The sequence below is a fragment of the Dendropsophus ebraccatus genome, chromosome 10 (assembly GCF_027789765.1).
Source record: "Dendropsophus ebraccatus isolate aDenEbr1 chromosome 10, aDenEbr1.pat, whole genome shotgun sequence".
NCBI classification, from domain to species: domain Eukaryota; kingdom Metazoa; phylum Chordata; class Amphibia; order Anura; family Hylidae; genus Dendropsophus; species Dendropsophus ebraccatus.
In genome coordinates this window covers 10,239,680-10,265,051 of record NC_091463.1, presented here as the reverse complement: position 1 = coordinate 10,265,051, position 25,372 = coordinate 10,239,680, and the positions used below count along the sequence as shown (strand labels likewise).

The following is a 25,372-nucleotide window of genomic DNA, read 5'->3' as shown; positions in this document are numbered from 1 at the left end:
TGAAATAACGCTTAAAGTCTCCTCTTCTATTACATATTGATGGCTTTGCTTTACAATGTGGTGATGTACAGAGACGACATGAGGAGAGCTGTTTCACTGTCCACATATACCGGAAACCCCTGTAAGTCTAAGTTACAATGTAAAGTTTCCTTTAAATTCATAATGAAGTTAATAGAAATGAGGCAGGAGGACAGACGCCCACACACACCCGCCCACTTCCTTCTGGGGCCAACAAACCATCTTCTTTCAGTTTTACTGCTGAATTGGTTTCACTTTCATTAAAGGAAAGAACCCAGAGATGGAGCACCGCACGCAAGGTAAATGGATGGGTAGACAGCTGTAGACCCTACATATGGACACATCATCCTAATCAGATCCCTGTCCATTGCATTGGTCCTGTCCCTGTCCTGTGCATTGGTAATTCATAGCGATCAGATTGACATTGTGGATCCAAAGCAACCATCCACATCATCGTATCTCACGTTATTATCTAATATGGGCTCATTAGTATACACGGTGGATAGACATGGCAGAGCGCCAAAGCATGGGACAGGAAATGCCCATGCTGAACGCCGGAGAAATAAGAGCTTTTCTGTTCCTTTCATCGCAACTATTAGGACATTGTACTGGGAGGCACAGCCAATGTGTGGACGTAATCTTCTATGCTTTCTCTTACAGTGAGTTTGGGCCCAGTGGAAGATGATGAGACGACGGATTATCGGAATACTGCTGAAGAACATGATGATCCCACTTTCCCCAGTATTGGTCCCTTAATATCTCATGAGTCCAGTTTTACAAGTATAAGTCTGCAAATCTCTTGTTCTATCCCCCCCTCTGCCGCTGGTAAGATAAATAATGGCTGACATAGTCATTTAAAGGGATATCCCTCTAAGATTATTCATTTTGATATATGAATGAGGGGCAGATATTAAAGGGACAGTTAATTGCACCCTGTTGTTCTGTTATAGTAAAGGTGAGTAGTTCTGAGTAGTAAAGGTGGCCATACACCTTTAAGAGGGCCATTCAGGGTAAGCTGTTAGGAGGTGCTGGGTGGCAGTAGTTGTATAAGTGAACACACATATGACAAACAGCCTCCTTCATTCATTCACTACTCCAGCACTTTCCCCCCTTAGAGTTTCGCTGGTCTGCAGATGTTCTTTTTGCCTTTGACCATCTTCCTGCTTTGACCATCCAAGAAGCCGAGACTCTGAATTCTTTCCTTGGTTTACCTTCAGTAAGTGGTTCTGTTGTTATTGAATGTGGCACATTGATATGTATATTTACAGATCGCTCCATCTAATCCCGATCATATTGGTTCCTAATGTTAGGGCTATAATATTTTGGGTTGGTGCCAGCCTTGGTGTCCGTTCTGCTCATTGCTCCTGTGCTTGTGTGGCTGGGATGGAGACATTACTGCTGTACACATGGAAGAACACTGACAGCTTATGGCTGCATCCCACAGAGCCACCATACACAAAGCCTTATGGTGGGTGACCTAGCTAACTGGGGACATAGTGAATGTCTATACTGCAGATCATGTTGATGCAATACATGTATATCTGAACATATCCCATCTGCCCACAGACCAGTAACCAACCTGTAAGTGTCAAGGATTTCTTAGCGGCCTTGGAGACCCATCCAGACAAGTACACCCATCTACGAAAACTGGCACAACAGCTGAAGTCTTTGGGAAGAGCAGATATAGTCATTGCCATGCATAAGGAGAAAGCAGCGCTCCGCTGGCTGGGTGAGATCTACTGTGGACACCCCATAAACCCCCTCTACTAGTGGTATATAGAAATACATTGCAGCCATTTCTCATTTTTGCCTAATTAAATAAAATTAAATGACATGGGGTTCAGGAAGCTGAGATACGCAGGGCTGCAAGGATTTGGCGATCCAGGCATGATGGGAAAGAGATAAATTGGGTCTGTAGGTGTCTATCAGGTTACAGCTAATGTATTGTCAGTTTGCAGGTCCTGTGTTGCCAGAAGAGCATCTTATAAGAGACATTGTTCCTTCCTTGTGGACGCCGCTTACCGTAAAGCTCAGTCTCTCCCACCCTACAGGTAAGACACGTCACATTATGCTCTAGGTGAGAATCCTCATTAGACATGAGCGTAATTCCAGCACGCTCCAGTCCAATCGTTCGCCATTTGATTACTGGGGGCTGAAGAAGTTGGATGCAGCTCTAGGAAGTCCAGGAAAACATGGATACAGCCATAGGTAGCCCCATCACAGATCCATGATATGCTGACAGCACACTGATGTGTTTTGACTAGAGATGCGCGAACCGAGTTTGGTTTCGAGTCAATCCGAACCCAAATGATCGGCATTTGATTAGCGGTGGCTGCTGAACTTGATAAAGCTCTAAGTTTGTCTGGAAAACATGGAGACAGCCAATGACTATATCCATGTTTTCCACATAGCCTTAGGGCTTTATTCTAGTTCAGCAGCCCCAGCTAATCAAATGCCGAAAGTTCGGGTTCGGATGGACTCGAACCCGATCCCGGTTCGCTCATCTCTAGTTTTGACCTCTACAATCTATTTTGTTTAGCACTAAAAACAGCTCTATATGCTGGCATCAGCTATTGCACCACCAACAGGGGGAGCCCCACACAATGAGAAAAAGAGACCATTGGACACCACAGTAATAACATGTTCCTTCTTCAGGATATGACTGGAAATGGTTAGCAGAACAGCTGTCCATCCCTCGGCATTTTATTGATCTATGGGAACAACAAGGTGGGATCCCAGCTGACAAAGTGCTCAAGGCCTGGCAGGTACGGTCTTATATCCCAGGTTCATGTGACAGATATAAATATGGTGAATATTCTTTCCCGCAGAGTCAGCTGCATATTCGGATGCTGGTTGTTATATGGGCCTGGCCAATAACTCAGATCTCAAGGAACAAGCCCAATCGGAGGTTGAACCTCATACCACAAGAGTTAGTAGTATTAATTACCTTCAGTAGAGTACATGAAGCTGCAGCACTCACCAGTATCCTTAAAACTTCATATATGGCCAAAGAGGACGCAAGTCAGCTTGAAACAGATGTTGCCCTCATTTCTGTCTGTGTTACGAACCACAAGGTTGAAATAAAGTAGTTTTAAGCGAAACTCTGCCATGTTCCTGGTGCCAATCCATGACTATAGCACCCTTGTGGATGATGCATTGTCCTGCTGACTGTCTCCTTCTGCCATGGAGGGATGAATGGTCAATGTAATCAGCTGTCATCCTCCTCCGATCCCTTTTGGCAATGAGTTGTATCTGTCCACAGAATCTCCTCTTACACCATTCTCTGTATACTCTCCACTCTGCTACAAAACTGGCAGTGAGGACCCAGTCCTGATGACCAGGCCTCGCTACCAGTGCCTTGTATTCATGCAGAAACCCATCACTGGGTTTTATTCTGTGCTCAGGGAAGATCTGGTCATAGTGAAGGAACCATTATTCTGTGTAGTCACGGACAAGCTGATAGATCTCAGAATGGAGGCACATTATATATCAGATTAGTAATAAATTTTAATAACCTCTTTTTACAAAATACACGTTACCCCAGCAATGACCCCAGTGTGTCCCCAGACCTACAGCTATAGCAGAGGCTCCAGCTGTTGTGAGACTACAAGTCCCATCATCATGTAACGCTAAGCTTTCTCCTGCAGGTGAGGACGAGTGAAGCCACGGTGGGCCGACTCTTTGATCTACTGATAGAGCGTCGGGAGGATCTGGCCGCTCTGCTCTGATGTGGGGGCATCGTCCATTGTGGAAAGTCCTTTCATTATAATAAAAGGAATAAAGGTCTTTGTGGAACAGCTTTATTGACCACTGGTGAGAAATATGACAGGAAGGGGGAAACGCAGGTAATGGGGGCCTGTATCTTACTCCTGCTGGGGGGCTGTGCTTTGTTAGACCCTACAGTCCATAGAGGAGAGGGGTGGTCTGGGTGCAGTGGTTAGACACATGGGCAGGATGACACACATCCTCACCACCACTAGAGTCCAGTGAAGAAGCCGTTCTGAGAGGGGTCAGTCCTATCTGTCCGGTTGGATTTAACACCTTTTCCAGGGACAGGGGTTGTGGAATATTTTGGTGGGTAACGTATGAACAGACGATCCTCCTCCCTCTTGATCCAGCGCAGGAGCTTAGTTATGACATTTATTGCACCCACTTTAGTCACCAAGGAGCTGAAGGCCGTGTACAGCTCAAACTTACTGGTTACCTGCGGAGGCAAGAACACAACCAAATTATGTCTCCTATTACGGCGTGCGCATATACAATGAATCTGGACTCCCCAGACACGCTGTCATAGATGCACAGGCAGTGTCACATCCAATGTAGCCACAATGCACACCGACAATTCATTCCCTACATGTCATTACCTTTTCTGTCTCCTTCCCTAAGTTCCAGCTGCTGCTTGCTCCTGAAGACACAGAAAACTGTGTGTTTGCTGTTCTGTCTCCCGCTCTTCTACCTCCCTCATGAGATATTCGGCTGTCTCTGCACTGTGTAATGCGGAGAGTTAATCTAAGGTCAAATTACTTGTGACCGCAATGTGATTAACCCTCCAGGACTCACAGAGTGCAGAGAACTGGGCAGGGACCTGTTCACATCAGCTGTATCAGAAGAGAGGGGGGAGACGGAGTAAACATCTCATACAGTTTTCGGAGTCTTCTGCAGAAAGCAGCTCAGAACTGAGGTAAGGAGACAGAAAAGGTGTGTGCGTATGTGGGGGTAATTTAACATGTATTGGTGAAATACCCCTTTAATCCCAAAAACAGCAGGGATTTACATGAATAAGGAAAGGTTTTTCTGGATCTTTTCTGACAAAGCTATGTATATCAGCTACATCTCCTCTATAAAGTGCTGATGGTACAGGTAAGGTGCATCAGGTGTATGGTAGGCTCTTATCCTCGGTCTAATATATATATATATATATATATATATATATATATATAACATATTTATAGGCACGTCAATGGAGACGTCACCACTGCCAGCTGCCCGATAGGTCCGACCACAGACTCTCTGTGATTACCTGTGTCTGTGAGCAGTTTTGGTCATGACATTTATACATGTAGACAGATAATCACCCAGGCTAGCAGCGTCTCCTTCTCAGCCACATGGTAGATGAGCCGCAGGGGTCTTGTGGAGCTGTGAATGCGGCAGTGCAGGTAGCGGTATAGATCAAACAGTCTCTGCTTCTCCTCTGCATTAGAGTACGGACCATCGGGTTCAGGGCTGCAGGACGACAATGGAAAGGTGTTACTCTTCTCAGGGTATTTTATAACATATCGAGAAGCCAGTCTAATAATATGGATATTAATATTTAGAATGAGTAAAAAACTAGGAAATAAGCCCAATCTCTTCCTTCTAAATGTGGGTACAGGCAGCAGCATCTTTATATAATGCCATGGCTTACAAGGATATTATTCATCTGTCCTGCTGTATCTGAGTCACAGACACTGATCTACTTCATGTGACTTTCTGCAGCACCCAATACACATGACTGACAAGACTGGCATTGTATTGAAGTGTGACTGTCAGCAACCATTTCCTATTGCAGGATGGGTGTAGGACACCACCCACATGTCGGGTTGTCACAATCCCAGGCAATGTGCATTCATTTACAGGTAATATAACAATCCCCAGGCTCCTAATATATGAAAGAAAAAAGCAATAAGCGCTGCATGTGCAGGAAAATCAACTCTGAGGGAGCCAAAAACACAAGTTCATAGTATGCACGCTCACCTGGTGTGGTCGTACTGAGTTAGGCACAACACTATTCAGAGCTTGAAATTGCAGTGGGATTGCAGCCCGCCACCTTCCGGTAACTCAGCCAGGAGTTCCGTCAACAAGATTAGCATAAAGAAAAAGTGATAAAAGAGGTGGCTTCCTTGGCGCAATCCGTCTGGACCAGGAGTCTGATGTCTGGATCACTGGGTCTCCTCAATGTTACCGGACAATGACTCCCCAGTCTGGTCCTCTTCATCAACATGCCTGATGAAGAGGAGGGCGGCCTCCGCGAAACGCGTAGCTGAATGTAAATATAGAACTTCTTTCAACAGAATTGGAGTCATTGTCTGGTAACATTGAGGAGACCCAGTGATCCAGACATCAGACTCCTGGTCCAGACGGATTGCGGCAAGGAAGCCACCTCTTTTATCACTTTTTCTTTGTGCTAATCCCCAGGCTCCTAGCAGACTCTACAGGCAGCTCAAGTCGGTATGAAGCTTAGGCCGGACAGACCAAGACTGATAACAACAAGTACCTGGTAAATTGTGGAAGCTGTCGGTAAGGGTCTGGGATGTCAAGGGGCTTGTACACAAAATGCAAGAGCTCAGGGACTCCCACAAGAGACACACTATAGGAGCAGCAGCGCAGGGCCCCCGCCAATGCCTGCAGAGAGTTCTGGGCCTCCATGGCCTCCTGGATCTTCCTCTTACAGCCAGAGACAGCATAGAAGGATTCTTTATCTGTGGAGAGCAGCACCAAGCACACAGTGCACTCAGGGTCCAAGTACGAGATATAAGCATAAAAGTAGCCATCAGGGTTAAACCGTGGGAGGCAGATAGGAGTCCAGATCTCACCAGCCTGAAAGGCAGAGGAGGCCCCAATGAGGTTCAGAAGCAGGTGGAGGTCTGCAGGGTCCAGGCGGCAATCCTCAATGACTGCCCTCTCCTGCACCACAGTCACAAGCTGCTGCTCTGCTACCAAGATGGAGAACACCAAATTGGGAGTGATGGCCTTGGTGAGAATAGAGCTCAAGGAGTCCCGCAATGGGCTGGGCAGGGCCACACACCGCACAGCCCCAAGGAGGAAGCCAGGGTCAGTATCTAGCAAATCCAAAAGACTATCCAGGATCTTCTCAGAGCCAGCAAGAAGACGTCGCAGGTCATAATTCTTCTTACGCTCAAATATCCGAGCCACGCTGGCCTGAGTGAGCATGCTGATAATCTGGTAGTAGACATACTGCAGCTCCTTCCTCAGCTGCTCCTCCGACTGAGGGGCCCGTGACACAGACACCAAGACCAAGGGGCCCTGCTGCAGGAAGACCACCTTCTGCTTGTCTGAAAGAGAAACGAACAATCAGCCCAACAACTTGACAACATCCCCCACCAGACAGCCAACATTATGCCATGTGTCAACATATCTGAGCCATGGATTCTGGGAGGAAAAATACTCAACCAGAACAAAGCAAGAGACACTAGATGCTCAATGTTAGCAATGTGCTGGGATTCCCACTGGAAAGGAACCTGCTCTAAATACAGCTCAGTGTGAACAGTCACTTATGCTGTAAGGAGACTGAAGCCAGCTTAGTGTACGGACGGTTTAAGATGTCACCTACCAGAATGGATGGAGCGGATGATATTGTTTCCACTCTGGACAAAACTGACCAGCGCCATCATTACACCCATGGTGGAGGACAGGGCCTCTTCATTGCCATAGCGGGAATAGATGGGCTTCCCCGCCTCACTCAGGACAAACACGTGCTTGCGTTTTGTGCGCCAGCTCTCCGCGGTGACGTCCTCCTCTCGCTGAACTGGGGTTACAGGTGGGGACACGCTGGTTGTCACTCCTCCCACCACAGAGGAGATACCAGGAAAGTCACCAGAGTCCTCTAGGGCATTATCTGAGGCCGAGTCTGTTAGTTCTTTGTGGTCGTCTCCATGTTGGTCAGTGTCCACCAGATCTTCTGGTTTGGTCTCAGTAGTAGAAGCCTCTATATTCCTGTGATCAGTGCTCTTTTCATGTATCTGCGCTATATCATTATCTTCTGGTACCTTACATGCTGTATCTTCACTAACAGTGTGCACAGAGTGTGGTGGCTGGCTGCCATCATATATTAGGCCACCAGTCTCACCATCTGTATCTGCTGCAGCTGGCACACATCTCCCTGTATCCTCTCCACTAGTCACCTCTTGGCCCCCCGGTAAATCCACATCTGAGTTTTCTGTTTCTTCTAGTAGGACTTCGGTTTCTATACAGGAAATCTGTTGTGTCTCATGAGTGGTGCCATGACTGCTGCCCTCCACAGCCCCCTCTAAAATACGGCATTGTGTAATGGTGGCATCAGTGCCCTCCACAGCCCCCTCTAAGCTACGGCATTGTGTAATGGTGGCATCAGTGTCCTCCACAACCCCCTCTAAGCTACTGCATTGTGTAATGGTGGCATCAGTGCCCTCCACAGCCCCCTCTAAGCTATAGCATTGTGTAATGGTGGCATCAGTGCCCTCCACAGCCCCATCTGAGCTATAGCATTGTGTAATGGTGGCATCAGTGCCCTCCACAACCCCATCTGAGCTATAGCATTGTGTAATGGTGGCATCAGTGCCCTTCACAGCCCCATCTGAGCTACTGCATTGTGTAATGGTGGCATCAGTGCCCTCCACAGCCCTATCTGATTTATAGCATTGTGTAATGGTGGCATCAGTGCCCTCCACAGCCCCATCTGAGCTACTGCATTGTGTTATGGTGGCATCAGTGTCCTCCTCTAATACACATCGATGGCGATCATCTCTAGGGTCATGTCCATCTTCTGAACTCTCTGATCCTATATCCGGAGCCTGAACTTCTGGGGCATCTTGTGCTGATGCCAAAGTCTGAGGACTGTGACTTGTCTCTACATCTCCCTGGTGATCTGCTGGAGAAAAGCAATCCATTACACAAGGTTTTATGAAAATGATAATTATTCACAATCTAATGATATAAAAGAGTTCTTATGACCCTTAGTCTACATAAACTGGTTGATGTTTGGAGAGTCCTTCATCCTCAGGATAAGGATTTTACCCATTATTCTGATGCACATCGCACATATGGTAGGCTGGACATGTTTTTTGTGGCGCAGTTTGCGTTGACTCTGAGCCCTGCGGCCAGCATAGGCACTGCCCTGTGGTCGGATCATTCTCCTATCTTTTTGTCCTTACATCTGCCGGGGTTGGTACCCAGGGAATGGTCGTGGAGGCTGAATGAGGCGCTTCTTCGGGATGTGGCATGCAAAGCGGCTGTGTCGCAGACAATACAGGACTTCGTGCGAGATCATGCTTCTGATGACACCCCCCTGCCTCTACAATGGGAGGCTCTTAAATGTGTTGTTAGGGGGACTCTGATTCAGCATGGGGCTCGGCTTAAGAGAGAGAAAAGCGCAAAAATTGTAGCGTTGCTAGGTCGGGTTGAGGCACTTTCCACAGCCCATAAACGGAATGCCACTGATGAGAACTGGACTGCACTGACCCTGGCTAGGGAACAACTAAAAGATACTCTTGCTCAGTCCTCCTCCTCTCAGCAGGAACGGTACCGTAGCTTTCTCTATGAACATGCCAATAAGAGCGGCAGAGCTTTGGCCCGCTTGATTCATCCGAGAACGCAGGTTACGCACATCCCTAGTCTCCTTGATCACCAGGGCAAGGCAGTACATAATCCCAAAGAAATCACAGCTCTTTTTCGCTCCTATTTCTCCTCTCTCTATAATACTAAGGGCCGTTTCTCGGAGCTGCCAGTGGAGGAAATGGAGACTAGGGTATCCGCATATCTGCTAGACACGGCATTACCTACCGTCCCTGCGGAGTCGGCTGAGGAATTGGAAGCTCCCCTCACGGAGGATGAGTTTCGGGCAGCCATTACTAACACTAAAGGGGGTAAGAGTCCGGGGCCTGATGGCTTTACTGCCGGATTTTTCAAAACATTTAAGGAATTGTTAGTTCCGTTTATGACTGAGTGCTTTAATGACGTTTCTGCTTCCTGTCCCTTCCCTCGCCAGTCCTTGGAGGCGCATGTGGTGGTCCTGCCCAAACCTGGTAAGGATCCCAAATATTGCAAAAACTACCGCCCTATTTCCCTCATTAACTGTGATCTCAAACTCTACGCTAAGGTACTGGCAACTCGTCTGAGTCTCCTTATCCCCCAAATCATCCATGTCGACCAGGTTGGTTTCGTACCGGGCAGGGAGGCGAGGGACAATACCCTTCGGACGCTTTCGCTGCTGTCGTGGGCTGGCCGTTCGGGATCCCCTCTGTGCTTACTCTCAGTTGACGCTGAAAAGGCTTTCGATAGAGTGCATTGGGGGTTCCTGCGGTCGGTTCTGGCAGGGGTGGGACTTGGTCCGCAATTTGTAGATAAGATCATGGCGTTGTACTCCTGCCCGTCGGCTCGTGTTCGGGCCAATGGCATACTCTCTAGCTCATTTACGATCCACAATGGTACACGCCAGGGTTGTCCCTTGTCTCCCACGCTTTATATTCTCACAATGGAACACCTGGCTGTGGCCCTACGGCGAAATCCTACAATCCAGGGGGCAGTATTTGGACAGGACCACCACAAATTGGCACTCTATGCGGACGACCTGCTTCTATATATATCCTCTCCTATCACTTCCCTTCCCTCCATTCTCCAGGAATTTCAGCGGTTTGGTGACCTTAGTAATTTTAAGGTCAACCTGTCTAAAACTGAGGGTCTCAACGTTTCAATCCCACAAGAGACATTTGGTGTGGTCAGGGCCTCCTTTCCTTTTCAGTGGCACGCGGACTCTATTGTGTATCTTGGTGTTAGAGTCCCCTCCGCTCTTAGCTCTCTCTTTGCCTTGAATTACACTCCCCTGCTGAATAAGGTCTTGTCGGAAATGACCTCCTACTTCTTAAAACCAGCTTCCTGGTTTGGGCGGATGGCTATTGTAAAAATGGATGTCCTTCCAAAACTGCTGTACATCTTCCAGACTGTACCCATTGTCGTGCCGGTGGCCTTTTTCAGGACCCTGCGCCGTGCCATCTCCAAATTTATCTGGGGCAAGAGCAGGCCACGGATCAAATACTCCACTCTTACGCAGTCCAGATCCCTGGGTGGCATGGGTCTCCCTGATCTACGCTCTTATCATGAGGCAGCGGTTCTGCGTGGGGTCCTGGACTGGGTACACGGCAGGGGTCTGAAGAGATGGGTGGACCTGATGTTTTCCCTGTGCCCGGTTGACCCCTCTGTCCTTCCCTGGATACTTCCTGAAGACCGTCAGGTTTTCTCCGGTCTCCCTTTTCTGATGTCTCATACACTTTGTGTCTGGGATAGATGGGTCGCTAAGTGGGGGTTATCTGTTACCCCTGGGCCGCTCTCCCCTATTCTCCAGAATCCGAAATTCCAGCCCGGATGGCAGACACACACGTTCCTGTTATGGGACCGATCTGTCAGTCCTAGAATACGTGACTGCATGACGGGCGGGACAGTTTCTTCTTTGGCTTCTCTCCAAGCCCAGTCTGCGAGAGGTCGGCTGTCCTGGCTGGAACATAATCAGTTGGTCTCTTTCATTCAGGCCCTCTTCCCACGGGACACTTACAACCCGGCACTCACTGACTTCGACAACCTAGTTGTCTCCACATCTGCCATTCCGCATTGCATCTCAGTTATTTACCAGATCTTGATCAGTACCGCTAACCCTGACAGAGCTTCTTTCTTTGATAAATGGGAAGCAGACCTCAACACCTCTTTTGACTCACAGTCTGTCCAGAAGATATGCGAACTAACCCACGGCATTTCCATGGCTGCTAAAGCTAAGGAAAAGAACTACAAAATTATCTCGAGGTGGTATTACTGCCCGGTCACCTTGCATAAAATGTTCCCTGAGGCTTCGGATCGCTGCTGGCGGTGCCTAACGGAGGCTGGTGATATGTTGCACGTTTGGTGGGCTTGCCCGGGGATCCGTGACTTCTGGGACAAAGTCTTGGGAATCTACAATGCGTATTCTGGACAGACTGTTGTCAACTCTCCTCAACTGACTTTATTATCTAAACTACCGGGTTCTCTCTCTAAGTCCAAAAAGGGACTCTTACGACACTTTCTGACTGCTGCTCGCATGGTTATCCCCCGGCACTGGAAGACTCCCCTTGTACCTACCCTGGCAGAATGGATGAGTGAGCTTAGAGACCTTGGCAGAATGGAAGAGTTGGTGGCTGAGGCCCATGACCGATCTGACAAATTTGAGAAAATATGGTTTCCTTGGCGCTTGTTCATGGATTCAGAGGAGTTTCTTGTTCTTACCCGCTAAATCCTGACACCCGGAGATTCTGTGGTTCTGGGATTGGCGAGTCTAACTGACTGTAGTGGTCATCTTTCTCCCCCTGCCATCCCCCTCCCTCCCTCTGTTCTTCTTTTCATCTTTGTTTTCCCTTTGTCTTTCTTTTCCCTTCCCTTTTTCTTTTTTCCTACATGCCTATCCATCAATGTTACTTTTCGCTGACTGTTGGTTCTGTTTGGTGCCATGTGCACCTCTAGCAGCATTATGCTATAATTGATAGCTGCTTCTATTTGTATTCTTTTATAATATTAGAAAACCTGACACCATGCGACTTGCAGGTCGCAGTTTATTGCGTGTGATTTAATGTGTATCTGTTCTTTTGCATGGTTGCCAATAAAATCAGATTATACATAAAAGAGTTCTTATATGGCTCCGAGATGCTGATCCCAGATACAGAGACATCCTACACGTTGCTCATTGGCATGTATGCTACCCATACAGGGGACAGAAATCTACAGCTCTGTTCACATTACTGTTGGGAAACTACATTAGTTTTTACTAAGAGGACGAATGATACCTGGTCAGAATTCACTGGACCCCTATATAAGTCCAACAAGCACACAGCACAGAAGCCACAACCCCGATATGAACAGAGCCTCGGAGAATATAAGACTACAGTATGTCGTCCTCCAAGAGGAAATATTGAGAAATATTCAGTTTTAGAGAAGTTCTTTAATAGCAGTGAAGAGCAATGAAGCCAAACGGCCTGGTAATATCCATCGTCTCCACAGCTAAATGTCTGATGGGAAAGGAAACCAGCACGATAAGGTCGGGGCTGCATTATATACAGAGACCTCCTGTGGGGCTCCTCATTTACCTCTAAGGCTAGAGTCCACAGAGATACACAGAGGTGCATGTAACCCTATGGACTGTGAATGTGGACGATACAGACCTAATGCACACTCAGCCTTGGGGCCGCACAAAGAGGGAGCCAAGCAGCAGCATGTCCGATCAGCTAAGCTAGCATCTATTCCACTGTATGTGCATGGATGCTTGACTACTGTCTAACAATATCTGCAGCACCATGAATGTAGGAGACACCCCTTCCCCCCCCCCATGTATACAGGAATGGCTGAGTCTTAGCAGATGCTCTGGTTGAAGCTTTCCTTTAAAGGGGTTATCCAGGCTAAGAAAAACATGGCAGCTTTCTTCCAGAGTTTGGGTGTAGTTTCACAGGCAATTACAGTGAAGTAAATACAGGTGAACTGTAATACCACACACAACCTGGGGACAGGGGTGGCGCTCCTTTTGCAAAAAAAGGAGCTGTGCTCCTTAATTCTGAATCATCCCTTTAAGTCCAGTAGTGTTCGACCTAACCCTTATGTTTATCACTATTTAGAATCCCCCCAGTCCATTATGGGGATGCATTTGACCTAATCTCTACAGGATTCCTTAACCATATAACAGACTTGCTGGACAGTAGTATAGTATGATGTGGAGGACCAGACCTCACCCATCTGTCCACTATAGACATGGGACATAAGGGTCCTTTTACACAATACAATAATGGACCAGCCAGACTGCACAAACAATCCATGTAATGTTTGTGCAGCCATGGAAACTGACAGCACAGATATGTATATAACCGTACTGTCAGTTTCCAAATCACAAGCAGTGCATACTTACCTTGTGTGCTGCTGTGTGATCTGGCATCCAGCTCTCCCACCAGCGCACTAGGTAAGTATGCAATGCTTGTGATCTGGAAAGTGACAGCCCAGATATATACATTTCTCAGCAACCAGTATACACATATCTGTGCTGTCAGTTTCCCTTTGCTATTGGCTGGACATCTCGTTTATACAGGAAGATGCATCTGATAGCAATAAATTGTAAAGATGTCCAAAAGATGTGATCAGCCGAGGATTGGGCGGTTTCCCTGTACTCAGCCGATTACTGTCACCTTTACACAGGCAGATTATTGGCTGATAATAGTTTCTAGCAATACACCCTGCTGATAATCGGCCCGTGTAAAAGGCCCTCGCTGTGGTCTCCCATTACTCACCAGTCTCCAGCTTCTCTTTCCCTGGATCCTCGGCCATCGCCCCCACATCTCTGCTGGCACCTGATAAAGAGACAATAAGATATAAGCTCAGTTCTTATGTATGTGTATGTATACTACATGTATATCTCTCTGAGGAGCTCCTGTATACCTGGCACAACATCTTTTTCTGTTCGCCCTTTGTGTCTAGTACTAACACCCTGCACCCTCTTATTTGCATACTGGAGCCATGTCTTGTATTCAGGAAGTGTTCACACTATATATATATACTGCAAACAAATCTGCTGCTTTATAAAGCTGTAATCCCTCCCACATCTGCAGCCAGTGTGTGGGAGGGGGCAGCTGGGAGTGCGCAATGTTACCCGGGCCAGGGAGACACAAACACACACACTGGTATACAGCAAGAACCGCACCAGGACTGCCGAATATACCGGGTCTGAATACACCCCTACATCTGCACTATATGCCGGGTCTGAATACACCCCTACATCTGCACTATATGCTGTGTCTGAATACACCCCTACATCTGCACTATATGCTGTGTCTGAATACACCCCTACATCTGCACTATATGCCGGGTCTGAATACACCCCTACACCTGCACTATATGCCGTGTCTGAATACACCCCTACATCTGCACTATATGCTGTGTCTGAATACACCCCTACATCTGCACTATATGCTGTGTCTGAATACACCCCTACATCTGCACTATATGCCGGGTCTGAATACACCCCTACACCTGCACTATATGCCGTGTCTGAATACACCCCTACATCTGCACTATATGCCGTGTCTGAATACACCCCTACATCTGCACTATATGCCGTGTCTGAATACACCCCTACATCTGCACTATATGCCGGGTCTGAATACACCCCTACAGCTGCACTATATGCCGGGTCTGAATACACCCCTACATCTGCACTATATACCGGGTCTGAATACACCCCTACAGCTGCACTATATGCTGTGTCTGAATACACCCCTACAGCTGCACTATATGCCGGGTCTGAATACACCCCTACACCTGCACTATATGCCGGGTCTGAATACACCCCTACATCTGCACTATATGCTGTATCTGAATACACCCCTACATCTGCACTATATGCTGTGTCTGAATACACCCCTACATCTGCACTATATGCTGTGTCTGAATACACCCCTACATCTGCACTATATGCTGTGTCTGAATACACCCCTACATCTGCACTATATGCTGTGTCTGAATACACCCCTACATCTGCACTATATGCTGTATCTGAATACACCCCTACATCTGCACTATATGCTGTGTCTGAATACACCCCTACAGCTGCACTATATGCTGTGTCTGAATACACCCCTACAGCTGCACTATATGCTGTGTCTGAATACACCCCTACAGCTGCACTATATGCTGTGTCTGAATACACCCCTACATCTGCACTATATGCTGTGTCTGAATACACCCCTACATCTGCACTATATGCTGTGTCTGAATACACCCCTACATCTGCACTATATGCTGTGTCTGAATACACCCCTACATCTGCACTATATGCTGTGTCTGAATACACCCCTACATCTGCACTATATGCTGTGTCTGAATACACCCCTACATCTGCACTATAAGCCGGGTCTGAATACACCCCTACACCTGCACTATATGCCGGGTCTGAATACACCCCTACATCTGCACTATATGCTGTGTCTGAATACACCCCTACAGCTGCACTATATGCGGTGTCTGAATACACCCCTACACCTGCACTATATGCTGTGTCTGAATACACCCCTACAGCTGCACTTTATGCCGGCGGCACTGAATACATCTGCACTCTGGTCAGCCTAAGCTTGCAGGGCGCTTCATAGGGTTAAGTCATTGCATGAGTTGTACACGGGATGTGTAGAAGGGACAATGGGGGCAGCTCCCTCCACTCATCAGCACCAGTGACCGGATCGATCCGGCACATGACAGGACACAGGACTAATCTATGAGGATCACATGGATCCTGGCACTGGCTCCGACCCCGCCTGCATGTATGAGGTAGCAGTAGACATTTCATGGAGTCAATCTCCCATTGATAATCCGCAGACGGTATGACTCACTCTGGATAATATTCATATCAGCAGGCGCAGTCCCATGTAAACATCACAGACACTGAGCAAACCCACAATACAGCCGGGAGCCGTACACGGCTACCAGGAACCAGAAGCTCCCTGACAGGGAACGTCACAGAGATTCATATAACAGGTTACTGCTAGGCCCTGCCACTAGTCCACGACCGCCGGCAACGCCACTAGTCCACGTCCGCCGGCGCCGCCACTAGTCCACGACCGCCGGCGCCGCCACTAGTCCACGACCGCCGGCGCCGCCACTAGTCCACGACCGCCGGCGCCGCCACTAGTCCACGACCTCCAGCAGTCCAGGACACAAGGCAATGGGAGAAAAAAAGAAATCTACCCCCATGCATCTGTCCCTTACTTCTGTCTATATCTAAGAAAGTGATGTGGCTGGGTGGTCTCCCATCATTCAGGATAACAATGCTGCATATATGGGGGGGATATATGATATCACATTACTAGGCAGATACCATGCATGAGATGTAAGGATATCCAGTGACATTGCCTAGACCCTGTGTATAACGTGTAGAGACCGACGTATATACTTATACCATCCATACAGCATGCAGAGACCCCCGTATATACATATACCATCCATACACCATGCAGAGACCCCCGTATATACACATACCATCCATACACCATGCAGAGACCCCCGTATATACATATACCATCCATACACCATGCAGAGACCCCTGTATATACATATATTATTCATACACCATGCAGAGACCACCGTATATACATATACCATCCATATACCATGCAGACACCCCTGTATATACATATACCATCCATATACCATGCAGACACCCCCGTATATACATATACCATCCATATACCATGCAGACACCCCCGTATATACATATACCATCCATATACCATGCAGACACCCCCGTATATACATATACCATCCATATACCATGCAGACACCCCCGTATATACATATACCATCCATATACCATGCAGACACCCCCGTATATACATATACCATCCATATACCATGCAGACACCCCCATATATACATATACCATCCATACAGCATGCAGAGACCCCCGTATATACATATACCATCCATATACCATGCAGAGACCCCCGTATATACATATATACCATGCAGAGACTCCCATATATACATATACCATCCATACAGCATGCAGAGACCCCCGTATATACATATATACCATCCATACGCCATGCAGAGACCCCTGTATATACATATACCATCTATATACCATGCAGAGACCCCCGTATATACATATACCATCCATATACCATGCAGACACCCCCGTATATACATATATACCATGCAGAGACCCCTGTATATACATATACCATCTATATACCATGCAGAGACCCCCGTATATACATATACCATCCATATACCATGCAGACACCCCCGTATATACATATATACCATGCAGAGACTCCCATATATACATATACCATCCATATACCATGCAGAGACCCCCATATATACATATACCATCCATACACCATGCAGACACCCCCGTATATACATATATACCATCCATACGCCATGCAGAGACCCCTGTATATACATATACCATCTATATACCATGCAGAGACCCCCGTATATACATATATACCATGCAGAGACTCCCATATATACATATACCATCCATACACCATGCAGAGACCCCTGTATATACATATACCATCCATACACCATGCAGAGACTCCCATATATACATATACCATCCATACACCACGCAGAGACCCCCGTATATACATATATACCATCCATACGCCATGCAGGGTCCCTTCCCCGTACACATATATCCCCGTCCCCGGTATTACCGGACATAGGGGCTCCGTGCCCGGGCTCTGCCGCTCGTCTCGGGGCAGGGTGGAGGCTAGAATGTAGTTGCCAGAGGTAGGTCTTGAGGACCTTTGATGATGTCATGCCCATGTGACCAGCCTCATGTGTGGGAGGAGCTATCTTCCTCTGCTCGGTTTTCTATCAGGCGGCTGGTTTTCCGGGCTTTTCATGAGGCAGCAGTATAGTGAGTGCAGTGTATATGATCAGCAGGAGGTAAACCACTGTTTTGAGGGGTGTGTGGGTGCACTGCTATGTGATGCTCTGCAGGGTCAGTGTGTGTGGGTGCAATGTTCTGCAGGGAGAGGTTTGTGGGTGCACTGTTATGTGATGCTCTGCAGGGACAGGTTTGTGGGTGCACTGTTATGTGATGCTCTGCAGGGACAGGTTTGTGGGTGCACTGTTATGTGATGCTCTGCAGGGACAGGTTTGTGGGTGCACTGTTATGTGATGCTCTGCAGGGAGAGGTTTGTGGGTGCACTGTTATGTGATGCTCTGCAGGGAGAGGTTTGTGGGTGCACTGTTATGTGTTATGTGATGCTCTGCAGGGTCAGTGTGTGCGGGTGCACTGTTATGTGATGCTCTGCAGGGTCAGTGTGTGCGGGTGCACTGTTATGTGATGCTCTGCAGGGACAGGTTTGTGGGTGCACTGTTATGTGATGCTCTGCAGGGACAGGTTTGTGGGTGCACTGTTATGTGATGCTCTGCAGGGACAGGTTTGTGGGTGCACTGTTATGTGTTATGTGATGCTCTGCAGGGTCAGTGTGTGCGGGTGCACTGTTATGTGATGCTCTGCAGGGTCAGTGTGTGTGGGTGCACTGTTATGTGATGCTCTGCAGGGAGAGGTTTGTGGGTGCACTGTTATGTGATGCTCTGCAGGGAGAGGTTTGTGGGTGCACTGTTATGTGTTATGTGATGCTCTGCAGGGTCAGTGTGTGCGGGTGCACTGTTATGTGATGCTCTGCAGGGTCAGTGTGTGTGGGTGCACTGTTATGTGATGCTCTGCAGGGAGAGGTTTGTGGGTGCACTGTTATGTGATGCTCTGCAGGGAGAGGTTTGTGGGTGCACTGTTATGTGATGCTCTGCAGGGAGAGGTTTGTGGGTGCACTGTTATGTGATGCTCTGCAGGATCAGTGTGTGTGGGTGCACTGTTATGTGATGCTCTGCAGGGTCAGTGTGTGTGGGTGCACTATTATGTGATGCTCTGCAGGGTCAGTGTGTGTGGGTGCACTGTTATGAGATGGTCTGCAGGGGGGTGTGTGGGTGCACTGGTATGCAATGTTCTGCAGGGTCAGGGGTGTGTGGATGCACTGTTGTGAGATAATCTGCAGGGTCAGGGGTGTGTGGATCTATTGCTTTGGTTGAAAGCCCAGTGCACCCCAGCCGCCAGCAGTGATACCCCCACCCTGTGGCACTGACCGTACCCCTTTGTCCCCTGGACCTTCAGTGCTGGCCACCACAGCCTCCAACTCCCCTTCCCCCCGCCACCTGGACCCCCCCCCCCCAGTGATGATCACAAAGACCGGACACCATCAACCACCCCCACCCAGGACCGCAGTAATGATCCGGCCCTCTGAGTGGCACAACTACACCCCCCCCCCCCCCCTGAACTTACTGATGAAGACGGGCTCTGGGCTTCTGCTCCTGAATCGCTGTAATGATTGACTATGTCCCCCCCCCCCCCGTCACAGCCCCTAACCAGCCTGTACCCTCCCCCCCCTGAGTGGCACAGCTCCCCCCTCACTGATGAAGATGGGCCCTGGGCTCCTGGACAGCTGTAATGATTAATGATCGGGCCCCCCATTCCTGGATTGTTGCCATGGTGCCCAACTGCAGCTTTAAAGGAAGGCCCCAGCGGGTGAGATGGGGGGACCTCACAGTGCAGAGTGATGAGTGCCCCTCTGACCGGGAGCCCGATGGAGTGGTGCCCCTTGTATAGCGCCCTGCTTGCTTTCCCCTCTGTCCACCTCCACACTCCCCCTTCCCCTGAACCTCAGAAGTTCAGTGCGCGGGTTCAGAGGTGGGCGGTGCCCGGGAGCAGAGGGTGCACTCCGTACTGCAGGGGAGAAGGACATGTCCCAGGGAGTGCCGGCCACATGGGGACTACCGCCTCCCTGTACAGCCGGCAGCGGAGCGCCCCCAGATGTCACAGCACACTGGCAGCCGGGGGAAGAGCAAGCGGAACGGGTAAATACAGCCCTGCTCCCCGGTCTCTGGAGGAGGCTGCGGGGGCTGCAGGGTAAGGTGATCGCATTGCTACGAGTCCTGGAGCTTTACAGCAGGATCAGAGGGTGCAGTGTAAACCCCCAATCCTGCTGTACAGCCCCAGAGCCTGCAGCAATGCGATCACCTTACCCTGCAGTCCCCGCGGCCTCCAGAGACCGAGGAGCTCCATGTGCGGCCGGGAGGAGGTGTGTCCAGCTACCCCAGTCCCATCTGGCACCCCCAGCCCCTCCCCCAGCTGCCCCAGGGGAACTCATCGTTTTACAGTGAGGTCTGTAAAAGGAACACTGGGGCAACAAATCAGGAGTTCTGGATGCTTTCCTGGTGTGCATCAGGAAAGCATCCGGAGTTCTGGTGCTCCCGTATAGTTCTACGGGGGCGTCTGTGCCAGAATTTTGGATGAAATTAGGACAGAATGTGAAAAATCCTGACCTGTTTTCCGGAAAAATCCTGAAGGGTGTCCATGACTAATGTACCCCTATGGGTCTGGAAATCTGGACAGATTTTCCGGATTTGTGACACATGATAGGTGTGTGGGGGGGAGGAGTTGTTTCTTAGCAATTATCACTGCTGGCGAGAATGAGATGGGTGGGGCTGCAAACCTCACTGCTGCGGTCCCGGGGGACTTAGCGATCATCATTGTGCTGAGGTTGGGGGGGGGTAGCTAGATAGAGGAATGCTGCCAAGAATGCCTGTGGTCTGCTCCCAGCCTAGTGCTCCCAGTCTAGTGTCCGCTGCACTGGCACTGTGTCTGCCTGGGAGGGGGTGCTGGTGCCTGCAGCTCCATGCAGGCGCCCACCCCGGCCTGTCACATGCACCCAGCCTGGCCTGTCACCAGAATTCCGGACACTTTCCTGATGTGCATCAGGAAAGTGTCCAGAATTCCGGTACTCCCATAGACCTCTATGGGCTGTCTCAGACATCTTTGCGACATATCCCTGCATCGGATACAAAAAAAAACTGTGAATATAACCTTAATTTTCAAAATAAAGGTATAATATTGATTGCATAAAAAGCCTTGTACACACTATTAGTTTATACAACCAGAACCTGCTGACAGATCACTGTGCAATATTAATCTTTAAATTGTTTGTAATAAAAGTTTATTTAAAAAAAAAAAAAAATGGTTTCATGTTTTTATTGGGGTGGGGGAGAGCTGGGGGTGTTGTTTCATTGTGTTTATTAGGGTGGGGGAGAGGTGATCAGCTGCTGATTGGCTGAGCTGACACTGCACAAGTCTTTGCTCAGCCAGTCATCGCCTGCAGCAATGCCCCGCCTCAGCCGCTGAGTGGCTGATGGTAGATTTGAAGAGACAGAGCACAGCACACTAAAAGCTCAGTGTGCTGGGCTCTGGAGAAGGAAGATGTTGAAGGTAAGTATGGACGCTTTACCCGCACTGCACCCATCCCAGAAAGGAAGGGGGCGTTTAACCCCCCTTCCTTGCGGGGATGGTCTGGCCACTAGGGAGTTGGTGTGGATACAGTGCATCCTCACAACCCCATCGTGGGCCACATTGTTCAGTATGGCACCAAAAGGGTTAAGTGGAGATGCGATGCATCCTCACTTAACCCCTTGTGTACCGGAGTGTAAGCAGCATCTGTCAAAATGATGGGTGTTCTGCTCCTGCCCTTTTTTGTGTCTCCCCTTTTGTTTTTCAGATATTGGTAAACAGGCTTGTGACTGATTCGGTGGACAATGTCAATGACCAGGGTGTGGGGCGGGGGGGGTTATTTTTTGAATAAAACATTATTTTTTTCAATTTGTCATCTTTACAGGCTGACAGATGGCATCCATGAGTCAGGGCTTAGTGTTAGCTGGTATAAAATGGCTAACACTAACTCCACCTTCCCCCATTATTACCCCAGTACCCCGTCTTTTATTTTTCTACATTTTTAAGCTTTAGGCTATGTTCACACTGCGTATGAATCCGGCCGTAGTTCGTACGCCGCCGTACATGTGCGGCCGAAACTACGGGAGTGGGAAAAGTCGACATGCGGCCGGATGATACAAACTGCGAACATACGCCTGTAGTAGAGTTATGCTTCCCTAGCTTGTTTCGTAGTGATCTGAAACAAGTCATTTACTTGGAAATCTTCGCCCAGCCCAATAAAACACACAGAACCTTTTGGATCGAAAAATCAAGTTCAATTTGGCTGAAATAAGTATTTCGTACGAGACCGCATGGAAATCCACGGCCGTGAGTTACAACATTTCCGTCCTCAAACAATGGTCTTGTTCATTTTTCATGGCGCCGTATACGATCCGGCCGTAAGCTCATACGTAGTGTGCATTGTGCAGGCGTATATCGTATACTTCCAAGCGAACGCATCAACCTCAAAACTATGTGCGTATATTCGCGGTTCACACTACGGACGGAAAAATACACAGTGTGAACATAACCCCAAAGTGAATCCGTCAGTGACTGGACCCGAGGTGCTAACAGTGTGTATCCCCTTGTGTGCATTGAACCTGTCTACAAAGCCTCTGTGCAGTGGGATTTTTCCACTTAACAAACAGTCTAACCAAGCGTCAAAGAGGAGTGGTGGCTTGGCATTTGTGCCGCATCTCGGCCCGCCTCACCACTACTTCTTCCTCCCCTTTTTAATGCATATATACCTATTCGCCTGCTCCCCGATATCATTATGTTGCTAATCGTGCATGCGTTGTTGGGCAGAAGTGCGGTGCACACATGCTGAGGGCCTGAAGCCAATGCCCTCTGCACCCTCCTCTTCCGCCCTATGGTGCATGCAGGAATGGTGTTATCAGGAGCACACCCTCCGAGGGAATTGTCTGTGCAGACGTGCAACAACGTGACTACGACGGGGAGCAGGAGGCAGGCTAATGGGTAAAATGCATGAAAATGGGGTGAGGCGGGCCGAGGTGTGGCCCAAATGCCAAGCCAGTACTCTTTGACACTTGGTTAGAGTGCGTTTGTGGGAGTTTAAACAAATTACTGCAGGGAGGCTTTGTAGAAAGTGACCATGCACACCTATACTACACTGTCAGCACCTTGGGTCTGGCCCGGTGCTGACAGATTCCCTTTAAACCCTGCCTATCAGAAACAACCTCTTTTAGATTATACGGCATGGAGAGAAAGGAGCTGCTGCACCTCACACCTATGGCTGACACTAAGGGGCTGTTCACACAGAGCAAGAACGGCGGAATGCCGCCAGCCTCCGTGTCATAATGACCTTGTATGGGAGGCGCGTGCGGCTCCTCTCCCCGCGCTGAAGAATGAACATGTTCATTCTTCAGCGCCGAGAGATGCAGCGTGCACCTCCCATAGAGTGTCATTAAGACACTGAGGCTGGCGGCATTCCGCCGTTCTTGCTCTGTGTGAATGGGCCCTAATGCTTCTCGGCTACATTTAAAAACCACCGCCAGGATGATGGTATGTAATTTAATTAAACCATATTGCCTCGTGTACCACGTGCAGGTCCCCTGAGTTCCTACACTACACACTGTCGGTCAGTGACCGCAAACCCCGCAAAGCGAGCGCAAGCAGGGAAGGGAGGCCATAGAATGGTCCTGCAACCTCTTTTAGATTACTTTATTATTTCCAGTCTGGAGAGCAGGAGAGGTTTTCTATGTGGATTTTCTACTGCTCTGAACAGTTCCTGACACGGACAGAGGTGGCAGCAAAGAGCACTGTGTCAGACTAAAGAGAATACATCACTTCCTGTAGGACATACAGCAGCTGATATATACTGGAAGGTTGGATGTTTGTTAAGGAAATTACATATCTCTGGCACTAACCTTTACAATACCCATGTGCTGACATCTCTCCTGCCTGTATAATGTGGCAGATGGATCAGTGAGTTCCATCCACCTCCCATTCTCCTTGTAGATGGATCAGTTCACTCTGTGTGGTGCAAGAAGGACTGTGGCTGTCTCTCTCTGAGCTTGTCAGGCTCAGCTTTTTAGTGAGTGATGAGTTGCCATGTAGGTTACCAAAGCCCCCCCACCCCCAATCTCTGACAACCAGGGACTCCAGGGGTAGGACCTACCTCTGGCAACTACATTCTAGCCTGCTCACAGTGAATGAGCTAGATTCCGGACTCCAGGGGTAGGACCTACTTCTGGCAACTACGGGCTCCAGGGGTAGGACCTACCTCTGGCAACTGCATTCTAGCCTGCTCACAGTGAATGAGCTACATTCCGGACTCCAGGGGTAGGAGCTACTTCTGGCAACTACAGGCTCCAGGGGTAGGACCTACTTCTGGCAACTACAGACTCCAATGGTAGGACCTACCTCTGGCAACTACATTCTAGCCTGCTCATAGTGAATGAGCTAGATTCCGGACTCCAGGGGTAGGAGCTACCTCTGGCAACTACATTCTAGCCTGCTCACAGTGAATGAGCTACATTCCGGACTCCAGGGGTAGGAGCTACTTCTGGCAACTACAGGCTCCAGGGGTAGGACCTACTTCTGGCAACTACGGGCTCCAGGGGTAGGACCTACCTCTGGCAACTACATTCTAGCCTGCTCATAGTGAATGAGCTAGATTCCGGACTCCAGGGGTAGGACCTACTTCTGGCAACTACGGGCTTCAGGGGTAGGACCTACCTCTGGCAACTACATTCTAGCCTGCTCACAGTGAATGAGCTAGATTCTGGACTCCAGGGGTAGGACCTACTTCTGGCAAATACAGGCTCCAGGGGTAGGACCTACTTCTGGCAACTACGGGCTCCAGGGGTAGGACCTACCTCTGGCAACTACATTCTAGCCTGCTCACAGTGAATGAGCTAGATTCTGGACTCCAGGGGTAGAACCTACTTCTTGCAACTACGGGCTTCAGGGGTAGGACCTACCTCTGGCAACTACATTCTAGCCTGCTCATAGTGAATGAGCTAGATTCCGGACTCCAGGGGTAGGACCTACTTCTGGCAAGTACAGGCTCCAGGGGTAGGACCTACTTCTGGCAACTACGGGCTCCAGGGGTAGGACCTACCTCTGGCAACTACATTCTAGCCTGCTGATAGTGAATGGGCTAGATTCCGGACTCCAGGGGTAGGACCTACTTCTGGCAACTACAGACTACAATGGTAGGACCTACCTCTGGCAACTACATTCTAGCCTGCTCATAGTGAATGAGCTAGATTCCGGACTCCAGGGGTAGGACCTACTTCTGGCAACTACGGG

The 25,372-nt window shown here is 48.9% G+C and overlaps 2 protein-coding genes across 7 annotated transcripts in view; one reads left to right on the top strand and one right to left on the bottom strand.

Moving 5' to 3' along the window:
* Positions 1-272: 272 nt before the first annotated feature.
* Positions 273-3,817, top strand: LOC138802311 (uncharacterized). Its single transcript, XM_069985463.1, has 7 exons — positions 273-317; positions 679-843; positions 1,134-1,234; positions 1,585-1,747; positions 1,977-2,069; positions 2,674-2,783; positions 3,666-3,817. Exons 1-7 carry the CDS (start codon positions 299-301, stop codon positions 3,744-3,746), a joined length of 732 nt encoding a protein of 243 aa, XP_069841564.1. The 5' UTR covers positions 273-298; the 3' UTR covers positions 3,747-3,817.
* Positions 3,803-25,372, bottom strand: part of LOC138802307 (vacuolar fusion protein MON1 homolog B-like) — an 84,477-nt gene continuing 62,907 nt past the window's right edge. For 3 of the 6 annotated variants that reach the window (XM_069985459.1, XM_069985458.1, XM_069985456.1), the window contains exons 2-6: positions 14,061-14,120; positions 7,349-8,641; positions 6,272-7,070; positions 5,094-5,241; positions 3,803-4,222 (exon numbers count right to left, since the gene is read on the bottom strand). In XM_069985459.1, the coding sequence (XP_069841560.1) occupies positions 3,995-4,222; positions 5,094-5,241; positions 6,272-7,070; positions 7,349-8,641; positions 14,061-14,097 (2,505 nt within the window). In that variant the 5' untranslated portion in view covers positions 14,098-14,120 and the 3' untranslated portion in view covers positions 3,803-3,994. Of the gene's footprint in view, positions 4,223-5,093; positions 5,242-6,271; positions 7,071-7,348; positions 8,645-14,060; positions 14,121-17,987; positions 18,086-25,372 lie in introns of those variants that run through there. The other 3 variants (XM_069985453.1, XM_069985454.1, XM_069985455.1) reach the window with 3 other exon arrangements.

Coding starts and splice junctions, on each gene's coding strand:
- LOC138802311 (XM_069985463.1), top strand. Junction 844..1,133: donor TATCCCCCCCTCTGCCGCTG/GTAAGATAAATA, acceptor TTCCCCCCTTAG/AGTTTCGCTGGTCTGCAGAT. Junction 1,748..1,976: donor AGCAGCGCTCCGCTGGCTGG/GTGAGATCTACT, acceptor GTCAGTTTGCAG/GTCCTGTGTTGCCAGAAGAG.